The following is a 19,405-nucleotide window of genomic DNA, read 5'->3' as shown; positions in this document are numbered from 1 at the left end:
TCCTTTAGGGAAGGAAATCTGCCTTCCTTACCTGGTCTGGCCTACATGTGACTCCAGAGCCATAGCAATGTGGTTGACTCTCAACTGCCTCCCTAAGGGCAACTAAGATTGGGCAATAAATGCTGGCCAGCTAACAATGCCTATGTCCCACGAATGGCTAAAAAAAACACCTTGTACTTAACTGTGCTAAATTCCATCTACTTACCTGTCTTCCCATTCCTCCCATCTATGTTTTCCTGACACTTCGATTATCCTTCTCACTCCTTTGCCAAGCTCCCTACTGTCCTCAACACATTTTGAGATCATTTTATCTATCTAAGTCCAAATCTTCTGTATATGAGGGATGTGAGAAACAACTTTTTTACTCAGTGGGTGGTGATGGTCTGGAATGTGCTGCCTGCGAGGTTTGCCTCACATCCTTTAAGAAGTACCTGGATAAGCACTTGGCATGTCATAACATTCAAGGCTGTGGGCCAGGTGCTGGTAAATAGGATTAGGTGGAAGGTCAGGTGTTTCTCGCGCGCGTGTCGGTGCAGACTCGATGAACTGAGGGGCCTCTTCTGCACTGTATGATTCCATGTACTGCGAACAAAAGTGAATGCAGCACTGCCCACAGTGCTCTTCTACCCCTTCTGCAGTCAAAGTAACGCCCTAACTCTTTGTTTCCTGTCCGCCAATTAATTTCCTCTCCCATCAATTAATTTCCTCTCCATGTTGCTAAGTTTTCTTTTCCATTCACTTCAGTGAGGTTAGAATCTGGAAAAAAATCTCAAACTAATCCGACACATATATCCTCTGTTTATACAATATATATATAGGATGGACGGTATATAATACATGTTGATTATTAGGTGAAAATCATTCCATATGATATTTCAATATGTGCCACCAGGAGCTTAAACATGACGCATTCACATTTCTCATTTACGAAAGCTAACAGTACCTGCAGCAGCTCCCTTGTGAAGCCAGCCATTAGCAGTGTAAATCCTGACTCCTTAGTTATATCGGATAATGCTTTAAAAATTATTAGCTTAATGAAACAGAAATAAATGTACTCATGTCCTTCGAATCAGCATTCACATGTTCCCTGCTAGTGTATTTTTTTTAACCAACTGGCAAATAATAACATCAGGAGCACTAAACTGGGGGTGCCAGCCTCCCAAGTTCTAGATGTCACGGGGGGAGGCGATGGCCTCGTGGTACTATCGCTAGACTATTATTCCAGAAACTCAGCTAATGTTGTGGCAGAAGTGGCGTTCCTCAGGGCTCAGTGCTGGGATCTTTGCTGTTTGTAATATTATATATAAATGATTTGGAGGAAAATGTAACTGGATTGATTAGTAAGTTTGCGGACGATGCAAAGGTCGGTGGAATTGCAGATAGTGATGAGGACCATCAGAGGATACAGCAGGATATAGATCAGTTGGAGACTTGGGCGGAGAGATGGCAGATGGAGTTTAATCCGGACAAATGTGAGGTAATGCATTTTGGAAGGTCTAATACAGATGGGAAATATACAGTAAATGGCAGAACCCTTAAGAGTATTGATCGGCAGAAGGATCTGGGTGTACAGGTACACAGGTCACTGAAAGTGGCAATGCAGGTGGAGAAGGTAGTCAAGAAGGCATACGGCATGCTTGCCTTCATTGGCCGGGGCATTGAGTTTAAAAATTAGCAAGCATGTTGCAGCTTTATAGAACCTTAGTTCGGCCGCAGTTGGAATATCGTGTTCGATTCTGGTCGCCACACTGCCAGAAGGATGTGGAGGCTTTGGAGAGGGTACAGAAAAGATTTACCAGGATGTTGTCTGGTACGGAGGGCATTAGCTATGAGGAGAGGTTGGAGAAACTTGGTTTGTTCTCACTGGAGCGACGGAGGTTGAGGGGCGACTTGATAGAAGTCTACAAGATTATGAGGCGCATGGACAGAGTGGATAGTCAGAAGTTTTTTCCCAGGGTGGAGGAGTCAATTACTAGGGGGCATAGGTTTAAGGTGCCAAGGGCAAGGTTTAAAGGAGATGTATGAGGCAAGTTTTTTATACAGAGCATGGTGGGTGCCTAGAACTCACTGCTGGTGGAAGTAGTGGAAGCAGATATGTTAGTGACTTTTAAGGGGCGTCTTGACAAATACATGAATAGGAAGGGAATAGAGGGATTTGGTTCCTGGGAGGGGAGGGGGTTTTAGTCCAGTCAGGCAGCACGGTCGGTGCAGGCTTGGAGGGCCGAAGGGCCTGTTCCTGTGCTGCAATTTTCTTTGTTCTTTGTTCTGGGGACCAGCGTTTGAAACCCGCCACAATAGCTGGTGGAATTTGAATTCAGTAAAAAGTATCTGGAATTAAGAATCAACTGATGACCATGAAACCATTGTCGATTGTCAGAAAAACCCACCTGGTTCTTTAGGGGAAGGAAATCTGCCGTCTTTACGTGGTCTGGTGTACATGTGACTCCAGAGTCGCACCAATGTGGTTGACTCTCAATTGCCCTCTGGCAACTAGGGATGGGCAATAAATGCTGGCCAACCAGCGACACCCATGTCCCAAGAATGAACTTAAAAAAAAACATCATCTTGGCTCAGTGTGCAACTGAGGAATCACTGCATTATCAGACATGCCATCTTTCAGGTGAGATGTCAAACTGAGGGCACGTTTGCCTTTTCAAATGGATGTAAAAGACCCAAAGCACAATGTGGCAAAAGGCAGCATCAGCGCCCTGGCCAATATTTATTCCCAATAATAGGTTATCTGGCTATTCTCAGCTGCTTGTGGTTATTGGCATCTTATTGTGCACAAATTGGTTGCTTCATTTGGCTGCACATCAACAGTGATTAAAGTTTCATACTAATTTCTTTGTTGTAATTTGCTCTGAGACGTATCAAATATGCAAAAGGCACAATAGAAACCCAGGCTTATTCTTCATTTCTTTAGTGCTGTTGAAAAAAGGGACACACTCGCAGAGTTCAAGTAGCCCGTGCTTGCAAAACTCCAAACATTGGGCCCTGTTTTACCATTTTGATTTTAAGTGCTGAGCAGACTTGAAACTGGGAGTGTTTCAGATCCGACTTTTAGACCCGTTCTCAGGCGCCCCCATACGCACTCTGCCTGCAGAAATATCAGTGATTCTGAATCACGCTGCAGAAGCCTGTGGGCGGGGCTTAACGCACCCGAAATCCTGCAGCTCCGATCGGAGCCTCCAACTGCGCAGGTGCAGGAAAAAAAATGATAGAATGCTGCTCCCCTGCCACATCGCTCCCGGGTCGGATAATGCCTCCCCCTGGCCCCCACAGACATTGCCCCGCCCCCACAACATTATTGACCCCCCCCCCTTCCCCCCACCACCCAGACTGATCGCAGGCAGAGTGGCAGCGGACCCGCCTTTCCCTCCACTTATCTCGGGCAGAGTGGCAGCAGACCCCCCACCCCCCCCGCCGATCTCAAGCGGAGAGCTGTCGGACGCTCGGCACCTACCTCCTCACTAACTGGAGTGCCTGAATCGAACTTATATGCAGCACATCTGTTTCGTGCCGATTCTGAATGGGGGAAGGTGATGGTAAAGGGGGAAGTGCCAGTAAAGTTGGGCGTGCAGCCCATTAAGTCAATTGAAATGCGTTTAAATGGCTGTCGCGCCTGTTTCGGACGCGGTCCCGATCACGGCCATTTTCGGCCCTTGGTGAAAAGGGAACAGGCGGGGAGGCAGGTGCAGATTGTGCTACTCGCCTCACGTACGACTTTACCAAGATTTTACACCCGAAAATGGGCGCAACGCGATGGTAAAATCGGGCCCATTGTGTCCAACGTTAGATGCAATTCCGCGATTGGACAGCACCTACTAAACAATCCTGAGTGTGCTGAGAATTACACTGAAAACCAATTTAAGATTGTCAGTCAAGCTCTCAGAGTGCTCACCTACACATGCTAGAAGCCAAATGTATTCGCACGCAGGGCCCTGTACTTTACAGACAGAAGGAACGTGTCCACACATTGTCCCTTTTTCAACTAAATAGAAGCTTAAAGAAGTAATTTCCTGGATCATTCCCCAGGGCAATGCCTTGACCACAACCTGCCTAATCTGAATTAGAACAGAACTGGGCAGTTAACTGTTCCATGCTGCATTCTGCATGGCAACGTTTCCACCAATCAGAATCCATTTGCCTCAGCATTCAGCACTCTCTTCTCGTGCAATATAAATTGTTGTTCCTCCAGTATGGTTGGATACATGTGAGCTTTCCTGATCAGTGCAAGACGCGAAGCTTTGATTGCGCTTCTCTTCTTTTTCAGCAATACTCAAGTGGTGAACTTTCTTTCTTTATTCCATCTCAAATGATCATCTTTCATTTACCTCCTTTCAAAACTGAGACGCGTGATCTTTTTTCTTCCTGTCCTCGTATCTCTGTCTTCTGACCCCAGGTATCCCAGATATTATCCTCTTAATTATTTCTACTCATTGTTTTCTGAGCTTAAATGGTCCAACTGATGTCTAAATGTAGTATAACTAAATTATAAGCAAATAAAAAGTGCATGCAACAACAGAGTTGCAAAATGCAGAGAACTGTGTTGTTTTCTGCTGGTCCAGCATTTGTTGCCCATCCCTCATTGCCCTTGAACCAAGTGGCTTGCTCGGCCATTTCAGAGGGCAGTTGAAAGTCAACCACATTGCTGTGGGCCTGGAGTCACATATAGGCCAGACCAGATAAGGATGGCAGATTTCCTTCTCTAAAAGACATTAGATGGGTTTTCCGGACAATCGACATGGACATCAGTGGATTCTTAATTTCAGATTTTTTATTGAATTCAAATTCCACCATCTGTCTTGACGGGATTCGAACCCGGGGCCCCAGAACATTAGCTGAGTTTCTGGATTAATAGTCTAGCAATAATACCACTCAGTCATTGCCTCCCCAAGTCTAAGTTGAAAGCTTGAGTCCACAATCATCGAATTAATCCAATGTACTGTCTTGAATTAAAATTGCTGCTTCAGTATGAGAAAATAAAGGATCAAACTGATAAAGAACCTATTTTCGACGAATATTGGGAAGTGCTTATTCAGGTGAGCAATGAGTCCTTGCAAAGATCTTCGAAGGAGAAGCAAAAATCCAGGCGTCGTTCAAGTGAGGGCGTTACTATTGTCTCCTATGGAATAAAGATCCAGATGATGTCAAGTGATTTTCCTTATCCTTCTGTCTGTTTCGTGTCTGAAGGAAATCTGTCTGACTCACTTGAGGCATTGTTGTGCCGTCTCATTGACTTAAACATAGTATTTGGCAGATACACGTGAAACATTCTCCATTTACTCAAGAAAATTACCTTCGCTCTCCAAGATTGGAATGCCACCTCTGTTATAGGTGCTCTATGTAAGAGATACCTTGCTAAGTGTTAAGTGTGCTAAGTTTTGAGTTACTCTTCAACCGTCTGACAAAAATAAAATTAACTTCAAACAGATTGTCAATGAACATCTGACCTGAACCAAAACCTGCCCATTAAACCTTGAGATATCACTTTATTTAACAGACGCAGATGGCTCATAAATCATTCATGATTCTGTTGTTTATGAGATATGACCTAATTTATATTGATGTCTAATAGGATGGTTTCTATTTACTATTAACAAAATCAGAAAAGAATAACATGCAGCACAATCGTACGTGAATTTTGTTTCGTCTGCTGTGATTTCAGTTGGTGAAGGGTTTCCTTAGTCATGTGGTGTCTCATAGAAACATAGAAAATAGAAGCAGGAGTAGGCCATTCGGCCCTTCGAGACATTTTGACCATGGCTGTTCATCAAATTCAATACCCTGATCCTGCCTTCTCCCCCCATTTCCCTTGAACCTGTCAGCCCCAAGAGCTATATCTAACTTCCTTTTGAAAACTCATTGGCCTATTAAGTAACTATCGAGTTAGAAACTTGTGCAGAGCTAACCATCTCGCCAGTCATTGTGCCCTTCAACTGACTTTACCCTGACGGTGGTTGAAGTGGACCGTGATCACCAAGCCTAAATAGCAGCTGGAAATTCAGCCCATCTATTCATTATTCTGGAACTACCAGTTAGCTGCACATTTTACTCACTGCATCTTTCAGAAGGATGGGAAGCTGTTTCTTTCTCATCTCAGGGAGATTTCTCCCGTGTGTTCTGTGTATTTTTTTTAAAAATAGGTTTCTTAAAAAAGGTACAACATTGGATGTGATTCCATGATTGGACAACACTTGCTAAATAATCCTCAGGGTGCTAAGCATTATGCTGACCAATTTCAGATTGATTTTGATTTGATTTGATTTTTTCAGTTGATTTGATTTATTATTGTCATTAGCATACAGAAAAGTATTGTTTCTTGCATGCTATACAGATAAAACATACCGTTCATAGAGAAGGAAGCGAGAGAGTGTTACAATCATAGCTAGGGTGTAGAGAAAGATCAACTTAGTGCGAGGTAGGTCCATTCAAAAGTCTGATGGCACCAGGGAAGAAGCTGTTCTTAAGTCGGTTCGTACGTGAACTCAGACTTTTGTATCTTTTTCCCGACGGAAGAAAGTGGAAGAGTATGTCTAGGGTGCGTGGGGTCCTTGATGATGCTGGCTGCTTTTCTGAGGCAGCGGGAAGTGTAGACAGAGTCAGTGGATGGGAGGCAGGTTTGTGTGATGGATTGGGCTACATTCACGACCCTTTGTAGTTTCTGGTGGTCTTGGGCAGAGCAGGAGCCATACCAAGCTGTGATACAACCAGAAAGAATGCTTTTTATGTTGCATGTGTAAAAGTTGGTGAGAGTCGTAGCTGACATGCCAAATTTCCTTAGTCTTCTGAGAAAGTAGAGGTGTTGGTGGGCTTTCTTAACTGTAGTGTCGGCATGGGGGGACCAGGACAGGTTGTTGGTGATCTGGACACCTAAACACTTGAAGCTCTCAGTCGGGCTCACAGTATAGCGCATTTACATGGACTTGAAGCCACATATATTAACACACAGGGCCCGGTTCTTTGCAGACAGAGAGAACATGTGCACATACTGTGCCTGTTTCAGCTCAACAAACTAAGGGACAGATATTTGCTGATTCATTCCTCAGGGCAATGCCTTGAAAAATCAGGATGCAGCCTAGCTCAGATTTCAAACGATGCTTGACAGTTATCCATCAATGGATGCCTTTTCCATGGCAATGTCTCTACCAGTAAGGAGTCTAACAATACCAGGTTAAGGTCCAACAGGTTTATTTGGTAGCAAACGCCACTAGCTTTCGGAGTGCTGCTCCTTCGTCAGATGGAGTGGAAATCTGCAGATTTCCACTCCATCTGACGAAGGAACAGTGCTCCGAAAGCTAGTGGCGTTTGCTACCAAATAAACCTGTTGGACTTTAACCTGGTATTGTTAGACTCCTTACTGTGTTTACCCCAGTCCAACGCCGGCATCTCCACATAATGTCTCTACCAGTCAGAGTCCGCTTCCCATCAATCAGCATCCTCTTCTCATGCAGTATAAATTGTCATTTTCCCCTTATACTGTTATTCTTGCAAGTGTTCTGATGAGTGCAGGATGAAAAGCTTTGACACGTCTCTCTTTTATCAGCAATACTCAAGTTCTGTATTACCCAATGACTATTTGTTTACTATGCTATTGTGCTTAGTGCACAGAAAAAGACTTTCCCACGAATCCTCCCCCCATGCTGTCGTATTGAATAAAAATATTGAATGCAGCAAGTTATGATCCGAAATGGCCTGTGTGAGTAAATGAATGAAGCAGATTGGAGATTAACTTTCAAAAGTGAATTGGGCCTTTATTTGAGAAGGAAGAATCTGCAGGGTTATGGGGAGGTGCGGGGGTGGCGGGAGTACTTGGATAACTCTTTCAAAGAGCTAATACAGGCAGAATGAGTCAGATAACTGCCTCCTGCAGGAGAGGTTCTGTGGCCTGTCTTTTCTGGGGAGAAGGGTGAGTGGGAATCGGCTGTTGAAGATGAACATGGCAAGGTCAAGGTTGTGACTTGGGTAGAGAGCTCCAAGATTTAGATTCAATAACCACAAAGGATACCTGCCCAAGTCAGAATGGCGTGCGACTCGGAATACCTGCTTTCCTGTGATCCTATGTGGCAGAGCTCACGAGTTTTTGTCGCTGAAGGAGCCTCGCCAGCGTACTGCAGAGCTTCCTGTGAGCTGTGTGTACTGCAGCCGTGCTACGCCAGATGGAGGGATTGGTTGCTTATGCTAATGCACAGGTTGCTGATCGTGCTAACCACTTTGTCCTGGATGGTCATCATTTCCGTTTTCTTTTTCTTCCATAGATTTAAACATGGAATTTAACCCCTCGGATCATCCCCGTGCTAGTACAATGTTCCTCAGCAAGTCTCAGACAGACGGTGAGTAGTCTTTTAACTCTTAAGTTGTGGTGACTCCATTAGGGATATAGGTTGCTTGACTGAATTTTACCACACAATAATAAATGTGATGTTCTGTAAATACAAGCATTGAGATCAGTTCGGTTTAATCTCCAAATGCATTTTGGTCAACTTAAAGTTGCCTCTTTTCCTTGCTTTTACTTTCTCAACTACAGTAACGTACTCCCCACATGACCAGAACGGCATTGAGGTAACTCCAAATGTGACATGAGCATAATTTATACAGCGCATGGATCTGTGGGGAGACCCTTCTACTATTAGAGTGACTAGCACTTCAACGCAGCACTGAGAGAGTGCTGCCTTATGATAAATGCTGCCTTTTTAATGAAAAACGACATTGAGGCCCCACTGGTCTGCCCATTCGACTGAATGCAAACGATCCCATGACAGTATTTGAAGAAGAACGGGGGATTATCTTGGTGTGGTAGACATCGCTTGTCCTTCAAGCACAACCCCCCCCCCCCCCCCCCCCCTCCCCCCCTCCCACCTCACCCCCTCCCAAAACAAATTCTCTGGGCAATCATTCATCTGTTGTTGTTGTGTGAAAATTAGCTCCTACATAACAAGTAGGGTTGGCACAAGGGGTGGTACAGTGATATAGTGGTTAGCACTGCTGCCTCACAGCGCCAGGGACCCAGGTTCGATTCCTGGCTTGGGTCACTGTCTGTGTGGAATTTGCACATTCTTTCCCCGTGTCTGCGTGCGCTTCCTCTGGATGCTCCGGTTCCCTCCCACAGTCCAAAGGTGTGCGGGTTAGGTGGATTGGCCATGCTAAATTGCCCCTTATTGTCAGGGGGGCTAGCTAGGGTAAATGCATTGGGTTATGGGGATAGGGCCTGGGTGGGATTGTGGTCGGTGCAGATTCAATGGGCCGAATGGCCTCCTTCTGCACTGTAGGGATTCTATGATAACACTTCAAAAAGCAGTCCCATTGTTTGTGATGCTTTTGAAGTGTCTGAGGAGGTGATAATGCTCCAGATCAATGGAACATTTTTTACTGTTGACAAATGATGTGATGGTTGAGTTGTGTTCTCAGGTAATTTTTATCTTTCAGACATGAAGATGCTTAATGGTAATTCTGTTCCTCATCCATCAGCCACGCCACTTAATTGAGATGAAGTTGCGTAATTAGCCAGGCCTTGCCTGAGCAATGTTTGAATTATTCAAAAGAATAGGTGACTGACTGCAACATATCACATGCCTCTGTTTCATAATAGGCAATTTGACGTTGATTAGACAATCTAACAAAATGCATCAGGGGGTTTTCAGAAGTGGCAAATGGACTAACAATAGTATGTGGCTTTAATTAACTATCCTTCCAAAGAAAGGCGTTTTATTGTATTGTGCCACATTGTTATTTAAGTTATTAAATTATGGGCGGCACGGTAGCACAGTATGGGCGGCACGGTAGCACAGTGGTTAGCACTGCTGCTTCACAGCTCCAGGGTCCTGGGTTCGATTCCCGGCTCGGGTCACTGTCTGTGTGGAGTTTGCACATTCTCCTCGTGTCTGCGTGGGTTTCCTCTGGGTGCTCCGGTTTCCTCCCACAGTCCAAAGATGTGCGGGTTAGGTTGATTGGCCAGATTAAAAATTGCCCCTTAGAGTCCTGAGATGCGTAGGTTAGAGGGATTAGCGGGTAAAATATGTGGGGGTAGGGCCTGGGTGGGATTGTGGTCGGTGCAGACTCGATGGGCCGAATGGCCTCCTTCTGCACTGTAGGGATTCTATGATTCTAAGTCTTAAAAGAGCTGACAGAGGGGATTTGAGTAAAAACTTCTTTGCTCGGTGTTGTGGGAATCTGGAATGCACTGCCTGGGAAAGTAGCCGAGGCCAGAAACCTTGCAACCTTTAATAAATATTTGGATGAGCACTTCAGATATCATATTCACGGATATGGGACAACTGCATGAAAATGGGATACGCTCGCCTTTAGTGGTAGATATTGCTGGTGCAGACTCGATGGGCCAGGAGGGCCTTTTCTGCACTGTATACTCCTATGTCTCTTATTGTGTAGTAAAGTTTTTAAAGTTATGTGGGTGGCACAGCGGTTAGCACTGCTGCCACACAGCGCCAGGGACCTGTCGGTTTCGATTCCTGACATGGGTCACTGTCTGTGCAGCATCTGCACGTTCTCACCGTGTCTGCATGGGTTTCCCCCAAGTGCTCCAGTTCCTCCCACAGTCCGAAAGATGTGCTGGTTAGGTGCATTGGCCGTGCTAAATTCTCCCTCAGTGTAACCCGAACAGCCGCCAGAGTGTGGCAACTAGGGGATTTTCACAGTAACTTCACTGCAATGTTAATCTAAGCCTACTTGTGACACTAATAAATAAGTAGTTAATGGACCAACAACCAGCTTGCTTCCACTAACAAGCCTTTACTGTTGCTCTATTTATGATTAAGAGAATGGAGGCCATTCAGCCTCAGATCAGGTAAACTTTTGAGGATTTATTTGTTTTATTCTTGAATAATGACACAGCTAATGCCGCCAATTTATTTTCCTTGTTTTCACCCCCATCCTCGACCAGTTAGAAGGTTGCTAAAAGCACAGGAAAGACAGCTTTGAGTTGTTCTTTCTGTGCCAGGAATGAGGGACCTGCAGGCAAAAGCCTTTGCTTTTGGATTTATTCAGAGAAGTAATGCAGTAATTCTGCATTCAATGCAGCTGTGTTCCTGAAAAGTGCAAATTTAAATGCAACAACGTTTAGCCATCAGGTTTTCCCTTTGCAACCAATGTAAAAGCTGTAATTAAGTCCTGTCTTGTCAGTAAGAAATTTTCATCTTAAGATGAAATACTGTACATTACTAAATTGCGATATTTGTTTGAATTCATTTTATTCTAAAGGAAATATGCTAACTCTTTCTACTTATAATCTTTTAGAATCATAGAATCCTACAATGCAGAAGGCCCATCGAGTCTGCACTGACCACAATCCCACCCAGGCCCTATCCCCATAACCCCATGCATTTACCCTAGCCAGTCCCCCTCATACTAAGGGCAATTTATCATCGCCAACGCACCTAACCCGCACATCTTTGGATTGTGGGAGGATACCAGAGAACGCGGAGGAAACCCACGCAGACATGGGGGAGAATGTGCAAAATCCACACAGTGACCCAAGCTGGGAATCGAACCTGGGTCCCTGGAGCTGAGAGGCAGCAATGCTAACCACTGTGCCATCGCGCCGTCCGCCTGTTTGCCACATCCCAGCTCCCCAATCTTGTAGTTTGCCGATCCTCCTGTTCACCACCTCGACCACTTTCTGACCCTCCCGCTCGCCAACACTTCTCACTCGCTGACCCTCCGGATTCCTCTTGTTTGCACCTTCCCTCTGGTGGTGAGGGGGGGAAGCAAGTGAGGGAAATTGTGGGGTGGGGGAAAAGTGTTGAACGGGAGGGCCAGCGAGGCAGTGAGTGGGAAGGTCATGGAGTGAGAGGGTGGGAGAGCGGGCAAGGTAGTGAGCAGTTGTGTTGGTGAGCGGAAGGGTTGGGGAGCAGGAGAGGCAGTGAGCGGGAGGATACAGGAGCGGGGAAGCAGTGAATTGGAGGTTCAGGGAGAGGTGGCTCCAAAATGGCACCGATTGGGTCACGTGACACAACATCAGATCTATCATGAAAGTATGCTAAAATGTTAATCCAGATGCTGGTGCGCATCGCAGCCATATAATAGTCTCATTAATTAAGCAAAATGACTTGAATCAGGGCAAATTGCAAAAAAGGACTTTACGGCGATTATACGCTCAGCTTCAGGGCATTGATAATTTACCTTCCGTGACCTTCACCTTTTAGTTTGTAGTAATTTCCATTAGCTCAGCATTCCAGAGATTGCTGTCTCAATGACAGACGGCCACAGTCTTTTCCCAGAAGCTGGCTGTTTAACTGCATCTAGGCAAAGGGGTAAAGGCAACCCGGAGGTCAGGACTACTCTAAGAACTAACCATGATCATTATGATCTCTGCGTGAACCCACTCGCGCAGGGGAATTGTGAGCTCAGAGCGAATTCAGCAATTTTCCGTAGAGACCAGTAGCAGGGTCAGACTTTGCAGCAGCCAGGTAGTGAATGGTGTCTGCAGCTACACAGACTTAACTGTATGGCCCTCAGCTCGCTTAGCTTTGCCTGAAGGTGAGAGCTGATAAGGTTACAGCTCAAGTTCCAAACCTGAAGGAATGAGAGGGTGAGAAGTTGATTGGCATTCATTAACACGTTTCGTATCGTTAAAATGGAGAGTTTAACACTCGTATAAAAGTAAACTTCAGGAGAATGGCAAAATGCCATTTTCAGGGAGTTAGTGGGAGTGGTGCAACTCGAACAGTAACTTTTGAATATGCACATTTAGTCACGTATCTGCCCCATGCCTGAAGTTGCTGGATCATTTACCCATAACTAACAGCAGGCAGTGTTGACTTTGTCTTTACTTTGATCATAGGTTCTAGCCCATTGCCTTTACATTAGAAATGGAGTCCTCAGTATAAGATTTGATTTATTATTGTCGCAAGTATTAGTATACAGTGAAAAGTATTGTTTCTTGCGTGCTATACAGACAAAGCATACTGTGCATAGAGAAGGCAAAGAGAGAGTGCAGAATGTAGTGTTACGGTCACAGCTAGGGTGTAGAGAAAGGTCAACTTAATACGAGTTAGGGTCCATTCAAATGTCTGATGACAGCAGGGAAGAAGCTGTTCTTGAGTCGGTTGGTACGTGTCCTCAGATTTTTGTACCTTTTCCCCGATGGAAGAAGAGTGTATATGTCCGGTGTGCGTGGGGTCCTTGAGTATGCTGGCTGCTTTTCCAAGGCAGCGGGAGGTGTAGACAGAGTCAGTGGATGGGAGGCTGGTTTGCGTGATGGACTGAGCTTTGTTCGTGACCCTTTGCAGTTTCTTGTGGTCTTGGACAGAGCAGACTTTACAGAACACAGTAACTCAGTTACCTTTTGATGGACAGTGTATACTCCAGATGCTTCAATTCTCTCCCTCACCTATTATATTTTCATTCATACAAATTCTTTGGACATTGGGGGGCAGTGGTGTATTGAGTTAGGATGTGTTAAGGTACAAGAAGATATGAATGGATTTGTGGAACGGACATGGTCGTGGCAAATGAAGGAAGGTGGTAGCGTAGTGGTAATGTTATTGGACGAGTAACCAGAGGCCCAGGTGATTACAGATACACAAATTAATAAAATAAGAATAACAGAGCAAACCAAGCACGGGACTGAATTGAAAAGCCCAGAATATATTTTATATTTGCTTTGACCGAGGTAGACCACACTTGGAACCACTGTGATCAGTCTGGTTTCCAAAGTAGAGAAAGTATGTAAGAGTCACAAGGACAATATCAGGACTGAAAAGCTATGCATTATCAGGAATGACTCAGTCGATTAGGGCCCTTTTTGAATTGGGTAATTATATAAAATGAAAAAAAAATAGAATTGCTATGTTGAAAGGATAGATTGTGGATCTAGCTGAATAGCACTTCAGTGAGCAGGCCTGGATACAATAGGCTGAATGGCCTCCTTCTGTGCTGTAATTATTATGTGTTTATTTTCCCGACAAATGAGCAGGCTGAGGGGTGAACTGATAGAGGTCTTCAAGATTATCCAAGTGTTGATGGGGCAGCAGTAGAGAAAATGTTTCTTGTTGTGGGGGCGTTTAAAAACTAGAGGACACAAATATGAGATAGTCACTAATAAATCTGAGGGAATTCAGGCTAAACTACGCAGACTGGTTAGAATGTGATATGCGTTATCACCTAGTAGTTCAGTTCAGGCGAATAGTGAGGCTACATTTAGGAGCAAACAAGATAAGTGAGAAAGGAATAGAATGATATACTGATAGGGTTATAACATGTGGAATAGGGCTTGTCTGGAGCATAAAAGCTGGCATGTGCCAGTTCGGCCAGAAGCCCAGTTTATGTGCCACAAACTCTATATGCAGTGTTCTATGAAATCTATAAATAGTAACATAGAAAAACTACAGCTCAAACAGGCCCTTCGGCCCACAAGTTGTGCCGAACACATCCCTACCTTCTAGACCTACCTATAACCCTCCATCCTATTAAGCTCCATGTACTCATCCAGGAGTCTCTTAAAAGACCCTATTGAGTTCGCCTCCACCACCACTGACGGCAGCCGATTCCACTCGCCCACCACCCTCTGTGTGAAGAACTTACCCCTAACATCTCCCCTGTACCTACCCCCCAACACCTTAAACCTGTGTCCTCTCGTAGCAGACATTTCCACCCTGGGAAAAAGCCTCTGAGATGCCTCTCAACATCTTATAGAACATAGAACAGTACAGCACAGAACAGGCCCTTCGGCCCACGATGTTGTGCCGAGCTTTATCTGAAACCAAGATCAAGCTATCCCACTCCCTATCATCCTGGTGTACTCCATGTGCCTATCCAATAACCGCTTAAATGTTCCTAAAGTGTCTGACTCCACTCTCATTGCAGGCAGTCCATTCCACACCCCAACCACTCTCTGCGTAAAGAACCTACCTCTGATGTCATTTCTATATCTCCCACCATGAACCCTATAATTATGTCCCCTTGTAATAGCTCCATCCACCCAAGGAAATAGTCTTTGAACGTTCACTCTATCTATCCCCTTCATCATTTTATAAGCCTCTATTAAGTCTCCCCTCAGCCTCCTCTGCTCCAGAGAGAACAGCCCTAGCTCCCTCAACCTTTCCTCATAAGACCTACCCTCTGAACCAGGCAGCATCCTGGTAAATCTCCTCTGCACTCTTTCCAGCGCTTCCACATCCTTCTAATAGTGAGGTGACCAGAACTGCACACAATATTCCAAATGTGGTCTCACCAAGGTCCTGTACAGTTGCAGCATAACCCCACGGCTCTTAAACTCCAACTCCCTGTTAATAAAAGCTAACACACTATAGGCCTTCTTCACAGCTCTATCCACTTGAGTGGCAACCTTTAGAGATCTGTGGATATGGACCCCAAGATCTCTCTGTTCCTCCACAGTCTTCAGAACCCTACCATTGACCCTGTAATCCACACTTAAACTAGTCCTACCAAAATGAGTCACCTCACATTTATCAGGGTTAAACTCCATTTGCCATTTTTCAGCCCAGCTTTGCATCCTATCTATGTCTCTTTGCAGCCTACAACAGCCCTCCACCTCATCCACTACCCCACTAATCTTGGTGTCATCAGCAAATTTACTGATCCACCCTTCAGCCCCCTCCTCTAAGTCATTAATAAAAATCACAAAGAGCAGAGGACCAAGCACTGATCCCTGTGGCACTCCACTAGCAACCTGCCTCCAGTCCGAAAATTTTCCATCCACCACCACCCTCTGTCTTCGATCAGATAGCCAATTACCTATCCAATCGGCCAACTTTCCCTCTATCCCACACCTCCTTACTTTCATCATAAGCCGACCATGGGGGACCTTATCAAAGGCCTTACTAAAATCCATGTATATGACATCAACTGCCCTACCTTCATCGACACACTTAGTTACCTCCTCAAAAAATTCAATCAAATTTGTGAGGCACGACTTGCCCTTCACGAATCCGTGCTGACTATCCCGGATTAATCCGCATCTTTCTAAATGGTCGTAAATCCCAACCCTAAGGACCTTTCCCATCAATTTACCAACCACCGAAGTAAGACTAACTGGTCTATAATTACCAGGGTCATTTCTATTCCCTTTCTTAAACAGAGGAACAACATTCGCCACTCTCCAGTCCTCTGACACCACCCCTGTGGACAGGACCCAAAGATCAAAGCCAAAGGCTCTGCAATCTCATCCCTTGCCTCCCAAAGAATCCTAGGATATATTTCATCAGGCCCAGGGGACTTATCGACCTTCAGTTTATTCAAAACTGCCAGTACATCCTCCCTCCGAACAACTATTTCCTCCAGCCTATTAGCCTGTAACACCTTCTCTTCCTCAAAAACATGGCCCCTCTCCTTGGTGAACACTGAAGAAAAGTATTCATTCATCTTATACACCTCTATTAGGTCTCCTCTCATCCTTCGTCTCTCCAAGGAGAAAAGACCGAGCTCCCTCAGCCTATCCTCATAAGGCATGCCACTCAATCCAGGCAACATCCTTGTAAATCTCCTCTGCACCCTTTCAATCTTTTCCGCATCCTTCCTATAGTGAGGCGACCAGAACGGAGCACAGTAGGAAAATTAGGAATTTAGGAAAATTCCTAAAATTTAGAAAATTAGGAAAATATTCATCTAAATTGAAAGCAATAACTATGAAGTTACACATCTGAGGTGTGTAGTTATCCTTCTTTACCTTATGATCACCAATAACCAGTCCTGGTCCCTCCATGCCGACGCTATAGTTAAGAAAGCCCACCAACGCCTCTACTTTCTTAGAAGGCTAAGGAAATTTGGCATGCCCGCTACGACGCCCACCAATTTTTACAGATGCACCATAGAAAGCATCTTTTCTGGTTGTATCACAGCTTGGTATGATTCCTGCTTGTCCAAGACAGCAAGAAACTACAAAGGATAGTGAACGAAGCCCAGTCCGCCACTCAAACCAGTCTCCCATCCATTGACTCCATCTGCACTTCCCGCTGCCTTGGAAAAGCAGCCAGCATAATCAAGGACCACACGCACCCCAGACATTCTCTCTTCCACCTTCTTCCATCGGGAAAAAGATACAAAAGTCTGAGGTCACGTACCAACCGACTCAAGAACAGCTTCTTCCCTGCTGCCATCAGACTTTTGAATGGACCTACCTCACACTAAGTTGAGCTTTCCCTCCACCCTAGCTATGACTAACACTACATTCTGCATCCTCTCCTTTCCTTCTTCCATATGGACTCTCCAAATGGTATGTTTTTGGCTGTATAGCCTGCAAGAAACCATACTTTTCATTGTATCCCAGTACATGTGACAATAATAAATCGAAGCAAAAAGTTTTTACTGCCCATAACAATTGTTAGTCCATGAGCCTTCCTTTCAACTGATTTAATAGGGGTCAAAGCAGATGTAAACAAAGTTTATGGTTTATAAATTCATCAAGTATTGCACCCATGATGGTGACGGCGAGGGACGATTTGGGAATTTAAAAAAAATACTTGCTGCGGTTTGTAACGTATCACTGGTGCCCATTTTCAGTTAAGTAGAAGTATATACTAAAATGCATTGTTCCAGCCTCTCTGAAAAACACGTACATAATTAGTCCAAGAACCCCTGTGTAACTTGCTGATAAAAGGTTTAAACTGAATTCCATTGTGTTGGAGAAGCAGCTTTGAATTTATGGTTCTGCCAAATGCAGAAATGATTTGCCACAATTTATTTTAAGAGATTTTATGTAGAATACACGGCCTTTAGGATATTTGAAAATGTGACTTGAGTTTATTTGGTAGGCGAAGAGGTGGAGAGATACAAAGTGTACTGTTCCAAGCTATTTCATTTAGAAGATTGCTGTTTTATATTCTCAATAATGGGACAGATTAAAGAGCTTAAAATACTCTGTTTACACAGTCTGAGCAACAGCAGATGAATAAATAATTGGATCAGCGTTTGCAAAGCAGAGAGTGGGAAGCTGGAGTGAAATATAGTGCACTTTGTGATTTATTCTTAATTGTATTGTTGTTTTTCACAAATCAGACTTTCATCTTGCAGGAAAATCTTCATTAAAATCATATACTTAAACTTATACTTGGGTGGCACAGTAGTTAGCACTGCTGCCTCACAGCGCCAGGGACCTGGGTTCAATTCCGGCCTCGGGTAATTGTCTGTGGAGTTTGCACCACCTTCCAGTGTCCGCGTGGGTTTCCTCCGGGTGCTCCGGTTTCCTCCCACAGTCCAAAGATGTGCCGGTTAGGTGGATTGGCCATGTCAAATTGGCCCTTTAGTGTCAGTGGTCTAGCAGGGTAAATACGTGGGGTTATGGGGATAGGGCCTGGGTGGGTTTGTGGTCGGTGCAGACTCGATGGGCCGAACGGCCTCCGTCTGAACTGCAGGGATTCTATGCTAAAATGGGATTGATCTTCTAAATATGACGAGCAATGGATTAAGTGTCACAAAAGGGTAGAGAAGTCAGAAACCTAAACATGTTGAGTCGGTTGGTACATGACCTCAGACTTTTGTATCTTTTTCCAGGTGGAAGAGAGAATGTCCAGGGTGCGTGGGGTCCTTAATTATGCTGGCTGCTTTGCCGAGGCAGCGGGAAGTGTAGACAGAGTCAATGAATGGTTCCACTCATCAATATGTGCCATATATTTTCTCTCCGCTGGCAGTAAAAAAAAAACATTGGCCAGAATTTTACCAGCCCGCACGCCCGAGACTCGTAAGATCGCACTCGAGGCCAACGGAGAACGCTGTTCTGCGGGGCGGGCGTGCTGTTAAAATCAGGGCCTTTGTATTTAATTATAAAATTAAAAAGTAAATGAACAGTCGATCTGTATACTTCACGAACTAAACTCAGTGGGTCTGGTCCTCAGAGTAAACACATTTGAATTTTATTACCCGGCCCAGCAGGACTGGTTTTGCGAAATTGGATGGAATGACAAGATTGAAAATATGGTGCTGTACATGATGAGGGAATGCACCTGGCCTCGCATGATGATTTACCTCATTATGGGCACACTGTCTCAAAGCAAAAGTGTCTTGCAACTGAAGTGGGTTCAATGCTAGATTTTCTTCACAGGAAAAAAAGTTACTTTGTTGACGATTCACGTCAATATTCAAATGCGCCGTGGATGCCACAGCACCTGGACAACTAACAATGGGTGGACACGCATCTGCAGTTGTTTAACTACAATACTTCGTAACTTTGTTTTTTCTTGTGATAGATCCGTGTGGGGGTTGGGAAGATTTGGAGCACTAAAATTTATTTTTGAACTGTTTGGGTGGGCAGAGCCTATCGAGTAAGGCCCCGCTTGACAGCAGCTACATTTCTATTTACCCACCGAGGTGGACTGTCACAGCCACCGACGTGGACTATCGGCAGTAGCTGTTCCGTGAACCAAACGGGCAAAGCTGGCCTGAGGATTTTTCATTTCTTTCCCATGGCTGATTTCCCCTTTGACTTCAGCAGTGA

General features: G+C 44.8%; 1 protein-coding gene across 2 annotated transcripts in view; it reads left to right on the top strand.

Moving 5' to 3' along the window:
• ccny (cyclin Y) overlaps window positions 1-19,405 on the top strand; it is a 216,172-nt gene that overhangs the window by 133,968 nt on the left and 62,799 nt on the right. For both annotated transcript variants that reach the window (XM_078233075.1, XM_078233085.1), the window contains exon 2: window positions 8,259-8,333. In XM_078233075.1, coding sequence (XP_078089201.1) covers window positions 8,267-8,333 — 67 coding nt within the window. In that variant the 5' untranslated portion in view covers window positions 8,259-8,266. The remainder of the gene's footprint in view (window positions 1-8,258; window positions 8,334-19,405) is intronic.

This window comes from Mustelus asterias, chromosome 2, assembly GCF_964213995.1.
Source record: "Mustelus asterias chromosome 2, sMusAst1.hap1.1, whole genome shotgun sequence".
Taxonomy (NCBI): Eukaryota; Metazoa; Chordata; class Chondrichthyes; order Carcharhiniformes; family Triakidae; genus Mustelus; species Mustelus asterias.
The sequence above is the reverse complement of the archived record's forward strand: the minus strand, read 5'-3'. Positions and strand labels throughout refer to the sequence as shown.